General features: G+C 36.4%; 1 protein-coding gene across 3 annotated transcripts; it reads left to right on the top strand.

The window, feature by feature from the left end:
- The first annotated feature begins 4371 nt into the window (after positions 1-4371).
- Positions 4372-18587, top strand: LOC129770908 (serine protease inhibitor 42Dd-like). 3 transcript variants are annotated; one of them, XM_055774096.1, is made up of 5 exons: positions 4372-4502; positions 4665-5459; positions 5521-5662; positions 17673-17792; positions 17853-18380. In XM_055774096.1, the coding sequence occupies exons 1-5, from the start codon at positions 4437-4439 to the stop codon at positions 17879-17881; spliced, it is 1152 nt and encodes a 383-aa protein (XP_055630071.1). In that variant the 5' UTR covers positions 4372-4436; the 3' UTR covers positions 17882-18380. The 3 variants fall into 3 exon arrangements, with proteins under 3 accessions (XP_055630071.1, XP_055630072.1, XP_055630070.1); XM_055774097.1 differs by lacking the exon at positions 17673-17792 and having other exon boundaries at positions 18269-18587; XM_055774095.1 differs by having other exon boundaries at positions 17673-18380.
- The last annotated feature ends 1822 nt before the right edge of the window (positions 18588-20409 follow it).

Genomic DNA, 20409 nt, shown 5'->3' with positions numbered 1-20409 from the left:
GACGTTGTATGTGTATCTCACTTAAAATTCTCTGTTTTCCCAACAAACTGACGTTGGTAGCATAGCTTAAATAAAACTACATTTTTTTATAAATCAAGCCGTTGGCAATGTTTTTTCATCAAGTGTACACATTTTGGATTTTCGATTTTCGTAATGTACTCGTATGCTGATTATAAATGCAATTTTAAGGAAAGTCTCGTACTCAAAATCCTTCTTTCTGGCGCTTTTTTTTCATTTATTTATTTTTAAAAATGTCAACAGGCCTAACGTTTGCCCTAATCAACACAAATCTACTGCTATTACTACAACTGCACTATCTCTACTACGATCTACATCTAATTATTACACAAGTGTCACAGAATAGAGCTTTTTAAGGGACGCACGAGACAGATGGAAGTCGAAACATGAACTACAACGATTAAACACACGACACATACTTGTTACAGGTTCGTTATAACCGTAATTGGTTCGTGCAGGTGAATGTGTAAAAAGCGGTGTGAGCGTAATACACGATGATGAATATTTAAATTTATCAACCGAAGGAGTTCAGAGCAGTCTATATTTGAAGAAATAAGGTAGGCAGTAAATAATGCCTTGGTTACCTCTCTTCTTGAAGCTAATAATTGTAAATCAATTAGCCGGCAACGATCTTCATACCTAGGAAGATTCAATGGGTCATTTCACGGCAATTTTCGAAAGGCAAAACGAACGAATTTCCATTGAATCGACTCATTTCGCAGGATACTATTATTGTAGTACGGAGACCATACTATACAGACACATTCGAGGACCGAATGAACCAATGCGCAATACAGAACCTTCATCAGAGTACATCTTCGAAATGTTTTGTTGCCCGAAAAATAAAACCAAAAGTTTTAGACGCCTTAGAGGTGATGTTAGAGATGTGATCTCGAAACGTCATACGTCAAAATGTAAGATTACGGTAATATAGGATTTATTGTTGAATTTGTAAGGAAGAATTCAGAGTACAAGAAAGAGAATAAACGTAAGTTCACGTGAATATTACAATCTAAATACTATTGAACTAATTATACGAATACGACAAATAGGAAACTTATATGCTCTATTTACAACACCGAGTATCCGTGCTTCTTTCGAAGAGCATTATAGTTGCGGAATTCGCCTTACCAATAAACAGGTTGTTATTTCAATATTGAACCTATTTTTTTTAGATGATTGAGATGATTGTCATTTGGGTTAAACATTAGAATTAAATGATCTGGGGATGAGTGTGCCAACAAAAATAACAGATGCAATGTTAAATTTTTACAGATGCAATACTTAATTTTTACAACGTTTACCAAAAAAGATTAAAGAACAAGAAGCATTAAAGAAGAACTATAACCAACAATATTGCAAGGCATACAAACACAAACATAAATACAATATATGAAGTGTAGTCCATAAACAATATAACCGAATACCTCATGCACAATGATTTACTGTTGCTCTAGAACAAAGTTCACAAATCATAAATGGAAAATAAAATAAAGAACGCAACTTGTACTAACTATTCTATATTTCAGGAATCGCAATGATGGCATGCTGTTTATTTATACCCGTACAATTAATTGTTGACCGAGGAACCATTTGAAAATCAAGATTTGAGGAGATTTGAGGCTTTAACAAATACGTCTTAACGACAAAATGAACAAAATCGACTTTTTCGCCGTTCTGCGTTCTACGCAATGTAATAAGTTTGCTTAACATGCAAACAAACATTTTTTGTTCGAAAACATTTGAGAAATTTTGAAAAAACCTTTCCGAAAAATCAATGTTTGTCCGCATAACAGACGTAGTTCCATACAACTTTCCTACATCGTTCGAAAATCAACAATTGTCAGTATTATGTACTACAAGCTAAATCTACATTTGAATCACATTCTTTGTAGAGTCCAAACATGCCTGTCACGATAGTGTCTTATTACTTTGTGTTTTTTTTTAATTTCTGCATTTGAATCTTCAAGTAGATAGTGAAACAATCAGATCAGTAGTAATATTAAAATAATATTGGTTCTTAGCAGTATAACTCCTCGGATTCGACATCGAATTATTCCACATACTCAGCATTTACTCATACCGTTGGTGTAAGCCACTCCGTCATCTTTATGCGATTGATTGTGATATCAGTAAATCATGTTGCTAAAATTTCCAACATTGCAGATTGCCTTTACAAATTCAATTAATTGGAAAAACACGAACCTGCTGTTCTTATCATATCTCAGAGTATTCAGGGAAAAAGTACTGTACATAGACTCGCAATAAATCCAGAGCATCTTTTCGAGACATTTCACTAAATTTTTTCGAAACCTTTTTGATTTTAACTGAAACTACCGACGGAGACGTTTGACTATTATCGGAAATGTAAATACTAACGCTACAGACAGAGCAACCTGGTAATTACGTCTAGCTATGTGAACAAATCTTCATTGAAACGATTGATTGTCCGCATAAATAGACGCAAGCGTTTTTCAAATGAAAAAATGTTTTAACCCGCAAAATCTTCAAGGCCCTCGTTTGCCGATAACATCCTGAACTGAACAGATTATTTCATTGGAAATTTGCATGGTTACTCTTGTAGGCAAAAAACAACAAAATTGCGTATTGGTGATTACGTCTCCTTAAACAAATAGTATAGGGTAAGAATAGTCTATACGATACCATCGAAGACTGAAACAAACAAATAAAATAAAATAAAATAACATGGGCAGTGTAGTGTATGTCGAACCACGTTGAAATAAAACACCGATGCATGCATACGTGATCCATGCGAGAGAGAAACGAATTAATTTTGGGGAGAGTCACTTCAATATACATTGAAGTCCATTTGCCGGGGAAGAATGAAATGCGACAGTACAGTCGTAGAGTGAGATAACAACTAAACGCCCGACTGACTGTTAAGTCATGTGGAGAAACTCAACGGAGAAACTGCTGGAAGAAGCCATAACTCATTTCCAATTGAATACGAAGGCGACTTTCTTCATAGTCCGCTGATTATCCTCAGTTGAATATGACTCTGCTGAGCCCTGTCTCTAACAGATAACGGCACTCAGTATAAACAAAATTTGTCATCCGTGCTAATTATGTTTATGATACATGCGAAAGATATCACACAAAGAAGGATCATTGCAAATATTTTTTTAGACATTATCATAAAAAATTGTTTAGTAAATACTTATCAGTAGTTTACAAAAAATAAAGGAATCTTGTGCATCTTTCATGATCTCAAAAAGTTATACATCACTGCTTTTTTGAGTAAAAATAATTGAGACCAGCACGACACACATGTCGAAATTTGATACGACCGCAAAGGGTTAAATTTATAAGTTTAATTTTGAAGCATAATGTTAGCTTTAATATCATTGTTTGGCATAACGTAAAACTGCGTTCACTGTGTTTTGGTAGAAAAAAGATAAACAGTGTTATTCATTTATTGTATACCTAACCGATGACGCAGACTTGCATCTTTTTGTCTTAAATTGAAAATGAGAAGCAATACATATGAATGCCAAAATGACTCTCATTCAGATTAATTCGAATGCTATATGAATAAAATTGGTGAGTGGGGAAAAATATTATTCAGATCAAGTCATAACTAATACTAGATTTATTTTGAAAAATCTGTATGAAAACCAAAAAAATCTGTAATCAGTATCAGATTTTTGGAGATTTTTGGTTTCGAATAGTCGGGAAAATCTCTATGAATACAGATTATTCTGTAGATATGGTAACCCTGACCCTCGCGCATCATTGCGCATGCAATACCCATCTTATAATAAACATTTCATTAGCCGGTAGGCTATGTGATCTCCTTCTAAAATTGTGTGAAGTAGTACATAACTCAGAACTAATAAAATCGTAAACAGTATTCCTACTATACTCGCGCATACGGTCTCATAGCCCAAAAATCAATAATTTTGTTTTTAGGAGGCTGAATTAAATGACTATTGAAACCGAATCAAGTAGAGGGAAAAATATTTTCTGTAGTTTTTTTCATTCAATTACAATAGAAACCTGCTGTATTGATAAAACTTAGTTTTCATACAGAAATATCTTTATTTCATGTTTGTACCTCATTTTTGGTCCTTTATTGCGTTATCTGCGATTGTTATCATGCGCGGTGGTCTATTCCGCGGATAATCGAGGTTTTATCTTTTTCTCTAAATAAATACTAATAACGCCCGGAAACACCCAATAGCAATATTACAGAGACACGTATGGTATGTAACACCATACGCGAGTATATAAGTTATGATTTTGCGCACGAATACAAAACTTATCTCCAGAAACATACCGTAACCGCAATAAAAGCTGATTCATTTGAGCTGATTAATATCAGAGGAACGTTTCAATCAATCGGTTCAGATAATTTAGTTGCGAATTTGTTTATTCAATTGGGTTGTATTTTACCGACAATGACAGAAGCTGTAGATACAAATTTCATTCGTAGCACAAATGATTTTGCATTTAAGCTTTACAAAGTGAGTAATTACTATATGTTTTTCTTCTCTGTGACTCAGCATCAGCATCGGCAGACACGCAGCAATTGACCAAATGATTCGTCATTTCATTTTAAACCATAAACACAGCATAAATATCTAATGTAAATGTTATTTCCTGTATTTCCTTCAATTGGTTTACAGCAAATAGTCTTTAACGAGACCAAAAATGTTATCATCTCACCATTTTCCATCAGCACCTGCTTGTCATTTGCTGCCATGGGCTCGGCCGGAGAAACGGCCATAGAAATGCTCTCTGTTATGGAGTACGACATTGTGGCTGGAAAAAAAGCGATAGCTAACAATTTTGGCAAAATAATAGCTGGACTAGATGAAAACAACAACTTGAAAATTGCGAACAAAATATACGTCATGGAGTCATACCAAGTGAAACAAAGTTTTGGAGAAATTGCCACAAGAACTTTTCGTTCCGAAATTGACACCGTTGACTTTAAAAAGAGTATAGAAACTGCCAAAACAATAAACCAGTGGGTAGAACAAAAGACGAATGAGAAGATTAAGGATTTGATTTCTCCAGACAGCCTTAACGACAAGATCCGAATGGTGTTAATTAATGCTATCCATTTTAAGGGCACATGGACGCATCAGTTTAATCCAGAAAATACTAGACCAATGCCTTTCTGGATCAGTCCGAATGAGTCTACAGATGTTCCAATGATGAATATCAAGAAACTTTTTAAATATGGTATTTTTGATGAACTGGGATTTGCCGCGCTGGAACTATCCTACGTTGATAACGATATAAGCATGATTATATTATTGCCCCATGAAAGGATTGGATTAGGCAAGCTTGAAGAAAATCTTCCTAATCTTGATATTTCGGATTTGCTGACAAAGATGCATTTTCGAGCGGTAGAGCTTTCTCTGCCAAAATTCAAAATCGAATTCGATATTGATCTTAAGCAGTTACTCAAGAAAGTAGGAACTTATCAAGCATATTCATATTGAAACAGTATTTAATCAAATCTTTCATAAACAGCTTGGTATGGCGGGAATATTTTCCGATTCCGCCGACTTCAGTGAATTGCTGGTGCAAAAGGTTCCACTCAAGGTATCCAAAGTCATACATAAAGCGTTCATCGAAGTGAACGAAGAAGGAACAGAAGCGGCAGCAGCTACAGGTGAGATTTTTTTCATTATTGTAATGTTAAGGTCTCATGCTCACTAGTCCACAGAAATGATAATCAGCATATTGGTGTTGAAGTTTTTTTTGTTGAATCTTGCTGATGATTGTCGATCAAAATTTGTATATATTGTTGCTACGATTTTGTTCGAATGTGTTACTGCAGAAAAAATCATCTAACACTTTTCCTGATAAGAAACTCAACGATACCACCTTAATGACATACAACGTTTCGATATATCCCCCAGGTGTATAATGATTACACGATGCATGGCGATGCATCCGTACTTCACCGCTTATCATTCATTTTTATACTTTTCGAAACAAATGAACAAATCGATTTCATTAGACGAATGAGTCGAGAGCATATGTTTCATATTTCAAAAAATATGTACATTTCATGAGGATTCTTTTGGTGGTCCGAAAAATCAAATTTTTCGACTTTTTTAAAAAAATTACTTTTTTTCAAAAATTCATGACTTTTGAACTACTGAGTCGATTTAAATGATCGACATATTAAATTAAAGCCAATTAACTGATCTTTTTTGAAAAAATACCAGAGTTGCAGAAAATTTTAATTTTGGTTTCGTTATTAATGATTGTATTTGTTTTTTATAGTTTTCATGGTCTCGGGCCCAAAGGCGCTATATTATTTTTTTTTTGGAAAGCTGTGAATTATTTACATAACATATATCGAAGCCAGACAGGCGTTTTTTTCTTCTTTTTTTAAAGTTTTCAAAGATAACCGATGGTCCAAAGATTAATTTTTTTCTCATTTTTTCCACAACAAAAAATCATAACTTTTGATCTAATGGACCGATTCAGATAATCGACATATCAAATTAAAGCCAATGAGCTAGCCTTGTTTGAAAAAATACTACACTCTGGATAAAAATGGATTTTGTTTTCGTAATTATTGATTCTATTTGTTTTTTATAGCTTACATCGTTTCGGGACCAAGGGCGCTATATTTTTCACATAATATATCCGAATACCAGAGAGGTGGGATTTTTCGTTTTTAAGTTATGATTTTTCAAAGTTAACATGTTTTCAGTTTTCGTTCAATATTTCTATGTGACTAGACTGGATGTATGTGACTATAATTCAATTAATTGGCAAGTGTGTTATTTTTTCAAAAAAGGCTAGCTAGTAGACTTTAATTTGACATGCCGATCACCTGAATCGGTCCAGTAGTTCAAAAGTAATTAATTTTTGACAAAAGTCATTTTTGGGAAAAAAAAGGGAAAAATGATTTTTTGGACCATCGGGTAACTTTGAAAAATCATAACTCAAAAACCAAAAAAAACACCTCCCTGATTTCGAGATGTGTGAGGTGAAAAATCCTCAGCTCTTCATAAAAAATATAGCGCCCTTGGTATCGAGACCATGAAAACTATAAAGAACGAATACAATCAATAATGACAAAACAAAACCATTTTTTGAAAAAAGTGGAAAAAAATTATTTTTCGGACCACCCTAAAATGGAAATGGTCACCCTAACAAAAAAATAATGGTTTGCGACAAAGAACAAAATTTCCACTTCCCACGGAAATCTGAGAACCACTATATCGGTTTGTCATGGAATGGCTGTATATAAAAATGGATTTCTGTCTGTCTTTGACTTATAGACATGGGAATTACTGAACCAATCTACGTGAAAATTTGTATATAGGGTTTTTTTGGGACCGGGGAAAGTTCTTATGTTGGTTCGAGATCCCTCTTGATCCCTCTTAAAAGAAAGTGAGACACACATTTCTGCATAACTCGAGAACTAATCAAGCAAATGAAATGAAAATTTGGCATGTGGAGGTTTTAGGGGGCAAGAATTGAGGGCGACACTCCTCCACCCTCTCTGAGGGGGACTGATACACGAATGAAACACAAATTTCGGCATAATTCGAGAACTAATGAAGCAAATGGAGCCAAATATGACATATGACTTAGCGACTTCTGGTGGTATTGAGAGCATTGCCTGAGAGTTGGTAGCAGGGTCCGAAATCTTCAAATATGAAAAATGAAGATCGACTCTCCTCTCTGTAGCTTCGCTCCGACTCATTCGGCATTCACCGTCAACAGGAAGAACATGCCTAGAACTTGACTAGAACATGAATTTACGAGCGTTGAGAGCGAGGATGACTGATGAACTATTCTAGTCGATACTTATTCTAATTGACGTAACAAATGAATACGAATATGCCTATTCATTCAATTGACTTCAATCGACACTTCTACTTCCCCCGACACCCGCGTGTATGTTTACCCGCGTACAAAATCGTATTTTCACGTCCATATAAAGTGAAACCCCACCGTGAACCCAAACCAACGAACATAGACAGTTATTAGGTATGCTATAAAGGTCATCGCGTTAGCATTAGTAAATAGTGTGCAAAATAGCGTACAGTTTGGGAGGAATTCTAAACGAAATTTTAATTCACTCTGTCTCCAAGTTCATTTTTGTGAAAAAAACATACAGAAAAACGGGTATATAGGGGAAGGTGGTCCTGATCCGACCTCCTAAATTGCAACGGCCATTCATCACATAAAATTTTCGTTTTTTGGCAACTTCGGCATTTAAACTATGTTTTATACTGATCGGTGTGATTCATGAGTGTTAAAAAAGGGGAAAACAGAGGCCAAAATGAATGTCTCATTTTTCGACACCTTCAAAATGGTGGTCCTAAACCGACCTCCCTATGGCCCTGAACCAGCTTTCGGTTTTTTCAGTGATTGAACTCCCAATTGCCCGGAAATAACATACGCCCCTAATTATTTAGATAATGGACGAAAGTAACAGACGAGCGGAAAAGGAAACTAACATTGTTTTGACTTCCAGTTTGCTAATAATGATAATGACCAAAAATGCTGAATACCGCCTACGATATGGGTATTGGGTGAAAGGAAAGTCGACCCATTTTGCCAACGACCATGGTGACTTCTGGTTAGTTGAAAACGGCACTAATAGACCGGAAATGAAGTTGGAACCGGAACCGGAAATGGAACCGGAACTGGAACCGGAATCGGAATCAGAACCGGAACCGGAACCGGAAACCGGAAAAGGTAACGGAACGGAAACCGGAACTGGAAACATGAACCGAAAACTGGAACCAGAAACGAAACGGAAACGGAAACGGAAACAAATGCTACGACAACACTTAACACTCAACGCTCACCGTTCAACGATCAACACGCAAACACAAACGCCCACACACATAGCAAACACAAAGGGTCGATTCAGATATTGCAAATTTAATTTTTATTTTGTAAATAAAAAAGTAGTACTAATTTTTTTCTCAGTGTACATTTTTTTCATATTCAACCATCAATACTCTATAACTCTTTCTAAGACACTATTTCGGTACGACTCGTAGTTTTTGAGATATAAATTATCAAAGACTCAAATCGATACGCCCTTTTCAAAAGTTACGCTTGAGTCAAAAAATTCCCAATTGCTGTGGAAAACCCCGAGATCCAAGAGGTGGTCGGTTCAGGACCACCGGTCGGATCAGGGCAATCTTCCCCTAATGATTTTTTAGACCCGTAACCAAAAACGAATTCGTTTTTGAACCTGGGTTGGTTACAAATTGACTCTGTAATAAAAAATATTTTCGGGTTCACGAATGAGGCGATTTGTTGGTGTGCGTTACATAGTCTGAGTTGTTTATATTCGCGATGGAAAATATACAGTGTCGACGTCTGGTGGCAACAATCGTGTTTGGGAGGGAAATTACTCTCTACCAAATTAGCAGGCCCGAAGGCTGTTTTAAATAGTTTAAATTTGAATGAAAATTTCTACTTCATGTTATTTGATTACTTAACACATTTGGTCCTGACATTTACTTAACAATTTGAATACATATTTGATGCGAAAAAATAAATTTTCATTCATAATTTTCATTAATAATTTTAATATTTTTTTTTAAATTTTTAAAGCATGACTTAAAAATCCGTAACCATTTTCCCCTCCCATTGAAAGTACACGAAGCTTAATGCCGTTAACCGGATATATCCTACAAAATTAGAATCCGAATTGAATTCCAATTCCAATAATATGAAAATAAAAGCAGCAAGATTTTTATTTTCATGGATTTCATTTAAAGATTTTTCAAAACAATACTCATAACTTGACAGTTTAGTATAGTTGTATTGGTAAACCCGAGTGCGAGCCTGTAAAACATATCAGTGCTAACCCAACTGCTTTCGTGTTGAACCTTGTGCGAACGTTGTGTGAAACTGAGTGAATAAAAAAACGTTTTGACAGCAGTTAGATTGGAACTGGTTCGAACTTAGGTTGAAACTGATCAAAAACGAATTCGCTACAAGATTGATTGATTCAAGTGAGGGGGTCTTTTCACATTTCATTGAACAGTAGTTTACTGCTTATAAAAATAACCCAGTATATTGCTAAACTGAAATGCTTAAAGCTTCTGGTAGACAAATATGGTAGAAAACTTTGATTGCGTTTTTATCAGTTGCTGATTTTGGAACATGGCACAACTATGTGTAGAACGGCAGCAAAGTATTCTTAAAAAAATACAGAGGGTCGTATCCAAGAAAACGACTGCATTGTAGACGCAGGAATACTGAATTATTTTATTCAATCCGCTTGTTTACTTGTATGAGACAACATGTTTTGAAACAAATTCTTCGTAAACCGAAGTTTTTCGTGCATTAAGGTACTTCGTGCAAAAAAATCTCATTTCTTAAGTTCAGGCATTCAATAATATATCTTAGAAAGTACTTTCAAAAATTCCATTATTTATAGCCATATTAGTGATGTAGTATCTAATCTAGTTCGGCCATAATAATTAACTTCAAACGCGGTTTTTCAAACTGGCCTACACGATATCTCAAGTTCTGCTGAACCGATTTATGTCGATGTTTTATAAATACAATCTGTTTGCATCTCTCTATCGCATTAACTGATAAAAATCATATGTTTTAAAATTTTACTATTTTTAAAAAATCGGGAAACGTTAAAAAAAACCTTTTAAGCAGCATTTTTTTCTTCAAACGCCATTTTGTCCATAAACATGTATTTGAGATAAATATTTTTATTGGCACTTAAAACCATACGTTTCGTCTCGTATTCCGAAAAAAAAGAGTCCCAGAGTGTCGATTTTAGACAAACGCTTGTAATTTATAGGCATCTTTATAGTAAAACCAAAAAGTTTTGTTAAATACCCTAGGAAAATACTAGTGTCCGTCTTTCCTTACCTTAATGTGTCCGTCTTGCCCGAACTGGCAGCTTTTTTTTCGAATGACCGTAGTTTTCAGTTTTCCACCGGAGAACACAACTCTCAACGTTGAATAATACCTTACGTTTTTTTAACCCGGAAACAATAATTGATATCACGAAAATTGAATGGTCGATTGAAAGAAATCACAAATAAATCATTCAGCTAGCGACCGTCTGGCAGCACGGCTTTCCAAATGGTATTTCTCAAGACCGAGTTGTTTAGTTTGATTTTTCAAATTGGTCTTTTTCAAGGCAAGAAGCGAATGAAGTGGGAAGGCATCAAACCTCTATAATTCAAAACAACATCATTACACCAATGAATCCAAACACACGGCTGCTGAATTCACAGAAGCTCCCTTCAGTCAAAAATAAATATAAAATATATTTTTAGAATGCATCGAAATTCCTAAACCAACTCTTTAGTTGAAAGCTTTAGTGGCTCTGAAAATGACTGAAAAGGGCTTGCGATATTTTGTAGACGCAGCAGACGCAGGATGGTTGATTCATGATTCATTGTTGTTCTCACGAGAAAATACACGCGCTCAGAATAATATACGTAACGTACTCAGTATACAGCATTCTTCTCGTACTACACACAGTGCGCCTCCCGGCGATAATATATGTGTTCCCCCACTACCGTTATCTATTTGAAAACGCATAAAATCAACAATTCGTACAATCTCCACTGTACGAAAACCGACGACGTACGTCCTATTTAATATTTTCTTTCTGCTTTGATTCTACTCTACACTATGTTTGCTTTTTGCATATTCTGAAGATGCATTCTATAGTGAAAAATATTGTTCAACACTGTTGCAAAATAAAACTGAGGTTGGCACAATATTTAGAGAACCTTCACTGACAACCAACGATATGCATCGACAAATCTTGACTAAGATGGACTTTCAAGCAGGTACTCATATTTATGAATATTTGTGATTTCAACGGTTTACTTTCGAAGCAGTTTCGAGCTACCGAAACAAGTTTTTGGGTCAATAAAAAACCGGCATCACTCATACATCTTTTAACTTTCGAATGAAGCGATTGACATAGCACTTTGTTCAACTGACAGAGGTATTAACGTTTGAAACTTTGCAATTCAAACCTAACGCTCGCGTTTCAAAAACTTTAAGCTCGCACCCCAGTACAGATTCAAATATGATGTGATGCAAAAATACAAAGGCACTCTTCACCAGACGGTATGTAAATAGACGTGGTGCCACCACCGAATAAAATACTGTGGATATATATAGTTATGGATATCACCATCACCTCTGAGAGCAATGTGAACGAAACGTGGGCTCCTCTCCTGTTTCAACAGCACCGATGAAGAAGCCGATGTGCCATTCCTGGTAACAGCGTGGACAATCTTGCTGACAGCGAAACGGATGCGGTTTTCCTGACCCAATAGGACAGTCAATAGATAACAAAAATCAGTCCCCTAGTATTTGGCATGACCCCCCTTTGGCGTCCAGCACTTCCTGCAAGCACCGAGACTAGATCTCTTGTCACTGTAGACGGAAGTACCTCCCAGATCTCCGTAATGGCTGTTTTGAGTTCCGCTTCGTTCCCCGGATTTTGATGGATGGATGGTTCTTGATTTCCCACCATATAAGTTAAGGACTTCAGGTTCAATGAAACAATGATATAGTTTGAGCTCTAGACTAGAACTAGTTTATTTCACATTGTTTCCCATTTTTATGCACGGCTAGAAACTTTACTTTATCTACCCCTTCCGGCAAAGGCGGATTACCTGTATCTCCTTTATTAACCCTGTTTCCTAGCATTGTCCTTGTTCAATGCGTACCCACGTGGAAAGTATGATCTATGTTGCTTCTATTGATGTTTACCTGGCGGCGGGCTGAATGTAGGGATCTTAACATATATACTCAATAGTGTTCAAGTTCGCTGATTTCGGAAGTGTTTTGAGTTGATAAAGCAGGCATTTCAGCACCACGAAGTCAGTTTGCTTCGGGTCATTATTCTGTTGAAAGTAGTAACCACGAGGGAGACCGAATTTCTGAACGGAAAGCTGCAGATAACGCTTCACGAAGATCAATTAAGCCATCATGTCCATCGCCGAATCGATAAACACCATGGTTCTAGTTCCAGAAGCCGCCAATATACCATGCATCTACCGCCGTGTTTTACTGTGATAACGAAATGCTGAGTTTGAAGCACCTGGTTTCCTCCACGTTTCCTCCAGTATCGTCAAGTAGCATTTGTACACACAAATTTTGCGATGGACTGTATATCTTTTACTCTTCCTTAGAATCGAGAAAATCGCTATGTGTTTGACATCAACATTGAAAAACACTGCTGTCTGATAACTGGAGCGAGATGTAATTTTAAATCGCGAGTGGCTTGTTTATACTCAATGAATTGAATACGGCGGAGCTAAGCTTGCAATTTTCTTTATCCATATTGTCTGTAGAACGAATGTGGCATTTGCATTTCAAGTGACCGATTTACACTCGTCTGATCAGCAGTGATATTTAAATATTTCACCCCGCTGATACAAATTCGGCCACGGGAACACGATAGGAAAATGTGTATTCTTCCAATGTTCCTTAATTAAAATCATTTATGGGTTCCGTTTCATTTTTAATTTTTATTTACTAACGTCAACAGGATTAGCCCTGATGATACAAAATGGTAACGGGCCAGACGGGCCAAACGGAAGAGCCCGGTGGGCAGCAGGTTGAGTATAGCTGTGCAAATATCACACACAACCGTTTGAAGAGTTACAGCCAGGTTATGACCTTGCGCACCTTGTACTGACCGTTCGAACTAACATTATCGTTATGAGGGTGATAAATGAAAGCTTGATGAAATCCGTACGGCACGCCGCGGACAGTTCTTTCTATTTCAGCAAGTATCTATTACCCGAACGGTGCTAACGTGGGTACCCGTACACAACGGCATCACAGAGAATGAAGCGACCGATCGATTTACCGGAATCAGTCATACCGTTTCTCTCGTTTTTCTCTCGAGAGGTGCCGCTTGACGACGTGAAGTTGTGGATCACCAACTCTTTCCGCACCTTTTGGACCGAAAAGTGGTTCGCAGAGAAAGAGCAGTTCCTCAGAAATGTCATGAGCTCGATTGTCAGCTTCGACGACGTGAAAAGAATGAGAGTACAACGAATCCTGTCCAGACTGAGGACCGGTCGCTGCTCGGTTTCACATGGATTCAACAGAGGATCTTTCCATCTACTCTCCGACCGCTGCCAAATTCACAATTCCGTCGAACTCTTCCTGTGTGGTTGCCCAAAATATGACGATCTGCGAAATCTCCAGGGAATCAACGGTAGTGTACGGGACATCTTGGGCGACGATTTCAATATCTAGCTTTAGCCAAGAAGATCCTTGTTCCATCCCCTCCACTGGGCTGGAGCCATGGCCCAGCAAGCTTTTATGTTGTGTTATGTTTTGTAAATGGATTTATTTGTCTTCAATTTTTGTGTCATTTTAAATATAATTTTTATGTAATAATAATTTGTTTTCAGCGAAACCTTACGGCAATGCCGTTGCTATGACGCGAACCACCCCAGGAGGCTGGGAGCCTCTCAAATAATTAATATATAAAAAAGTTCTACAAAATATTGTTCTGTTCGATAGACTGAATATAGTATCTGCTTTCAACTGACGTATGCATAATCCTATAGCATCATAGACCCACAGCAAAAAAATAACAATTCAATTATTATACTAAATACTCGAAATAATGTACCTTGTATTGACAAACTACCTAACATTCCAGGTATGGCTGAATTTCAGAGTTGTATGAAATGCACAGTACGGCTCGGTGTGGATAGACCTGTCTATTTTGTTATGATTAAAAGACGAAATAAGATATCTGTTTTCAATGGTCATATGCATAATCCTATAGCAGTATAGATCTACAAAAATTCAGAAGTTTAGCTTTTCACAGATAAACAATATTGATGTATCTACAAAAAATATTTATTGCAGTATTTAGCAAGCTAGAATTTATCGAGGAAAACTAAGAGGATTCCCAGACAACTAGTTACTGATATAAAACGGTGTCTTGTAATATTTGAGCGATTATAAATAACGGCTTATTGTAATGAATGGAGTAACAGTTGCATTGTAAGGGAAACAGCCGAAATTTCAATAAAAACTATTTTAATCAAAGTATTTCGTTCAAAATCCGGACGGCGAATGCCAATCTTTCATGTGTTAGGTTGATATTTCAACATTGAACCTATTTTTTGACGTAGGATTACGTCTTTCGGGAACATATTGGGGTACAAATTGAAAAACGAATATCGATCGCATCGTGAAAAATGTCCAATTTCAAACGCTTATTGCTCAGTCATTTCATGACGGATTGATGAGATTTTTACATCAAAACATTGCGCACTCTATAACAATTTTTCACCTTGAATAAAATAATATATATCATGTAATTAACTATCGAACAATTGAAAAATCTCAACCCCTATCCAAACGGTACTGATTGATCGAAATTGACGTCATTTCTTCATTTTGGATTTCTCATTCATTTCTCAGTCATTTTGGATTTCATTCTCGTTCAACGCTCAGATCGGCAAACATCTGGGCTTCTAGTGTGCAGTGCTCCACAAATCAACCAACACCATACGGTGCGGCAAAGGAGAGGAAGCCATCGGCAACCAACGATGGATGCGGTGCGGCAAAGGGAGCAAAGAAGAGGAAGCAGCGGAGAGTATCGAATTAAATCTAGTGTGCATTGATGGTGCGCTCCTCATCACATCAACAATTGGATGCGGCAAAGGAGGCAGAGGAGCGAAGTGCATTGCATCGCATCGTATCACACCCGCTATCCGTCGTTTAGCTCGTCGTGGTGGTGCCAATCAAACCCTCGCAAATCGACGCACAGAAGCCGATGACGCCAAAGTCAAGGAAAGCATCAGCGAATCCGTAAAAGCTACCGCTCCCAAAACTAAATTGCTACATCCGACTGAAACGCAGCAGATTCCGTACAACCCATTAAACCATTCCAGTCCTTCTCAGGACTATCAATTTGTTTTGAAACAAAAGAGTTTATTTTACTGTTTTCCACTTACCACAAAAACTATATAAAACCGATCAAAAATACTGTTTATTTTTACATTTTCTACTAACAACTAACATGGAACGTATCACGTCAAAAACATACGTTTCATCAACCACCTTTTACTGGATTTGGCAAAAGAAGCGAAGGACATATGCATGCATGTATATAACGGAACGCTCCAGTCATACACAGCCCGTTAGGGACAAATGACCTTTGGGTTAAAGTCTCTCCAAAAACAAGAACGAACGATACACAGCCCGTATCAGACAAATGCATGAAGGAATTCTATAAAATAATATTTTTGCGGTGCCTTTGCGCCAACTACACGGGCGAGTAGCACCATAGTAGCAAAAAATGTTGAAGTTCGTGACATCTGGTAGCAATATTTTTCTTCTTTTGAATTATAGAGACTTTAAACTTTACGTTCATTCGTCTCTAGCCCTGAGAAGGGCCCTTGCGAAGAAAACTAGTTCATACTCTTTCTCGACCTACCTTTAGAAAGACATTTTCATTGTCGCTCAGCACTCCTCAGCAAACGAGTCTGCTTTCGGCGGCACCAAGCGACGCCATGAGCAATATTCATTTAGGGCATTTATTTTTTTTTTATTTTGATTTTTGATTGTTCAAAACAATTATATAAATTTATATATTATATATTATATATTGCCTGATGGTTCTAAAAACACATCATTCAAACACAATTTTCATATGAGATTTTTTTGACGTAGGATTACGTCTTTCGGGAACATATTGGGGTACAAATTGAAAATCGAAAATCGAGCACGTCGTGAAAATTGTCCAATTTCAAACATTTATTGCTCAGTCATTTCATGATGGATTAATGAAATTTTTGTGTCAATCGATTTCGGCACTCCGTAAAATTTTTTTATATTGAGTTAAATAATATATGTCATGAAACTGACTATCGAACAATTGAAAAATCTTAACCCCTATCCTAACGGAAATACCCACTTCTAATTGGTCGAATTTGACGACATATGCGGCGGTTCCCTAACGGAGTCATCAAAACCAAGCTGCCAGGGAGAAATCGACATTGCAAATACATGAAAGTAGGGGGAGTTTTTGTTCCCACCGAAATGTGTTCCCTAACAGAGGCATCAAAACCAAGGTTCCCGAGGGAAATCGACATTCCAAATATATGCAAGTCGGGGGCATTTTTATATTGCAAGTAAGGTGAGTGATACGATTAATTCTAGCAAATAAAATTTAAATTTGGAACTTTAATGTTGGTTGCTTCATGAAATTTCATATCAATGACTTTTTTTTTTGTGTATTGTGTATTGTGAAAATTTTATTTCAATTATATAAATAAAAACCAAGGTGTGTTCTCGCTCGAGAACTGGTCGTTCGGTTATCTGTTTTGTTGTGTTCATTTTCACCCAAGGAAAGTTCATGCGGCGAGAAAAAATTGGAAAAGGGGAGAAATATTCGAAAAAGTGATTTCCCATATGCTCTACATATTGTAGTAGGTGCTGTTAGTCCAATTAAAATTCGCATTGGGTTGAATAAACACTCAGAATGTAAAAATTATAAAACAAAATTACCTTTTCCATTTCAAATATGTTTTCTCTATATTAAAGTTACATGTTTTTACTGATGAGAAAAATTGATAATTGTGTTCGGTATTGGTAATTATCATATATTATATTGGTAGATTTTGTTTTCTTTATTTCATCCTTACTTAACACAGGAGGCATCTCGTTTAGGGTCACAGAGGGCGGTTTTCGTCATATCTCATTTCAATTCGGTATCTTTTATCTGATACGAACCACCAAACGACTGTTTACCATACTTCTGTCATCATCACTCGGTAAACACAAGTGGAGTGAACATACAATACCCAACAACCAAACAAAATTGACCTTTTCAGTGCCACCAAATCATTATCAAAGAGTTTAACGATGTAATTCTTCAGACATATCCAAAATCAACAAATAGTCTAACGGAATCCTACGTCAACTATGCGGTCGTGTCTCGGACACAACCCTTCTGTGACTTTTTAGATGAGTGTCGTTCTTAGTATGTACTAGTTTGTTATGTCGATTCAGGCTGAACATTAGAATTTAATGAACTGAGGATACTTTCAACAGTAACAGGTAGAATGTCCAATTTTTACAACGGTTACCCAAAGATATTAAAAAACAATTCGTTACAAGAAGGATTATAGAAGAACTATAACAATTTTCCAAGACATACAAACACAAATATGAATACAATAGATGAAGTGTAGTCCAGAAACAATCTAACCAGAATACCTTACCCACAGTTAACTATTCTATATTTCAGATATCGCAATAATGGCATGCTGCCCAATAATACCAGTACAATTCATAGTGGACCGTCCTTTCCATTTTGTTTTGTTTGATAGACGAAATAGAGTATCCGTTTTCAACAGACGTCTGCATAATCCTACAGCAGCATAGATATTTAACAAAGCTTTATAAAAAGATTAATCTTTCACCGATAAACAGTGTAATTTTTATGTGTTCTTGAAAGTCGCCAGTATTTGCAAGTAATTTAGCGGGCAAAACTGATAAAATGCTTAGACATCTAGTTGTAGAAACTGTACACGTAGGAAATGAAGAAACAGTTACTTAGAAGAGTACGCGCAAATGTTTCAATAAAAGTGAATGTATGTATATTAATCAATGTATTCGTTTGGATCTGAATAAAGAACGCCAAATTTTCATGTGGTGGACGGATAGGGAGTATCAGCTTATCCATGCCAATCTAACGTGTATATATGAGAAGTGTGTCGTACGCACCCCCTAAGCGATAATGGATCTATCTTGACCATACTCTTAAAATTCAAGGTAACAACCATGTCAGTACGTAGATTAGTTAACCCTCAGTCATCTGTAATCGTTATATATTTTAGATACTGAATAACAAAAGTGCTACGAATTTTATTTTGCAAGGCGCCCAAATTCTTAATTTCCAATCATACGGTGTTAAATGGCCCAACAGAAGTATAATATGCCCATGAGTTGTTTCTCTCAAAGACTATAAAGCTCAGAGAAACAGCTTGTATGAATGAGGGATTCCATCAATCTATTCCCTTCATGCCCACCAGCGAAGAGAAGGAACCGCTCCTCCGGTGAGCGTGTTCTCTCAGTATTCGTCCCCTAAATCTCCAGTCCGCACTCTTTTTTTCCTACATTCTCTGAGCACATAATATAGATGCCAGATGTAAAGACATGTTTTCGTTTTGAAGACATTTAATTTTGTGAAAACATACTGAGGTCATTTCAAAGTATGTGAAAGCAATTGTTTGTGTAATTTATCAAACATGATTTGGAAATATCGTGATGGTTTGCTCATTTTTGTTCATTATGATTACATTTGAAGACATTTATTCGTGCAGTGTAGAGATATTAGAAAAAATCATCTGGCATCCCTCACATACAAGCTATTTCTCTCGTGAGAATGTTTACGGCCGAAAGCGAGCAAATTGCCCCGATCGAGGGTACGCCATACTGCCCGATGGTAAGCTGATGCGGAAAATATCAAATTGAGAAGGAAATGAATCCTTCCTTACCATTTTCTTCATCTGAGATATTCACTGGGAACTCGACTCAATGAATATGACCCACAGTTATCGACTCTGAATCGGTTTCAAGCAACAAAAACCTTATAGAAATGATGTACAAAATTACATCGAAAATTGCTTCCAAAGGAAATTATTTTTCTTTTTTTTTAAGCATGTTACAAATGTAAAACTTGCATGGTAGGATTCTATTATTGACTAGCACGATTGCCTATATCCATTTCATTTCTATTCTTGCTGGTTTACGAGAAAATCAGGCGGGTCTCCTCTACATTAAAAAATGGATTAATTTCGGATGTCGAAAAAAAAACTACCAAAGACAATTCAATGTAAATGTCAATGTCAATTTCCTACGTCCTACGTTTATAAAGTCTTCTATGAAATATGGCATTTCGTGTCCACCACTAAGCGATAACATAAAATGCATCTCTCACACCAAGTTCCCGAAGAATATCCTGTAGTTAATGATCAGCGAGGAGGAAATGTCCAAGCAGCTGTTCTTTCTTTCAGGGCCTGTGATGAACGAAGAGATCGACCACTATGAGAAACCCTGATTTAAACGATTTCATTGTCTCAAAGTTTTGGGCTACTATAAGAACTACTATATACAATATGAATTTCTCCCAATTATCCTGTTTAGTTTGACGAACTGTATTTTTGTCGAATGCAGTTATAAAGTTTTTAGACTCATGTTTTGAAAGCAATGTATCTTCTTGAGCCAAATTTTATAAATAAAGGAAAAATATATTGTTCCAATTCAAAGTTACAAATTGTTATGTTTTGGGATAGTTTTAGATGAAGAAATGGTACTTTGGTTTTGCAGTGTTTATTATTAGCATTGCCTGAAAAATCAGCCTATGTCACTCAACGTATTCGTGAA

The sequence above is a fragment of the Toxorhynchites rutilus genome, chromosome 2 (genome assembly GCF_029784135.1).
Source record: "Toxorhynchites rutilus septentrionalis strain SRP chromosome 2, ASM2978413v1, whole genome shotgun sequence".
Taxonomy (NCBI): Eukaryota; Metazoa; Arthropoda; class Insecta; order Diptera; family Culicidae; genus Toxorhynchites; species Toxorhynchites rutilus.
This window is presented reverse-complemented; position numbering and strand designations above follow the sequence as displayed.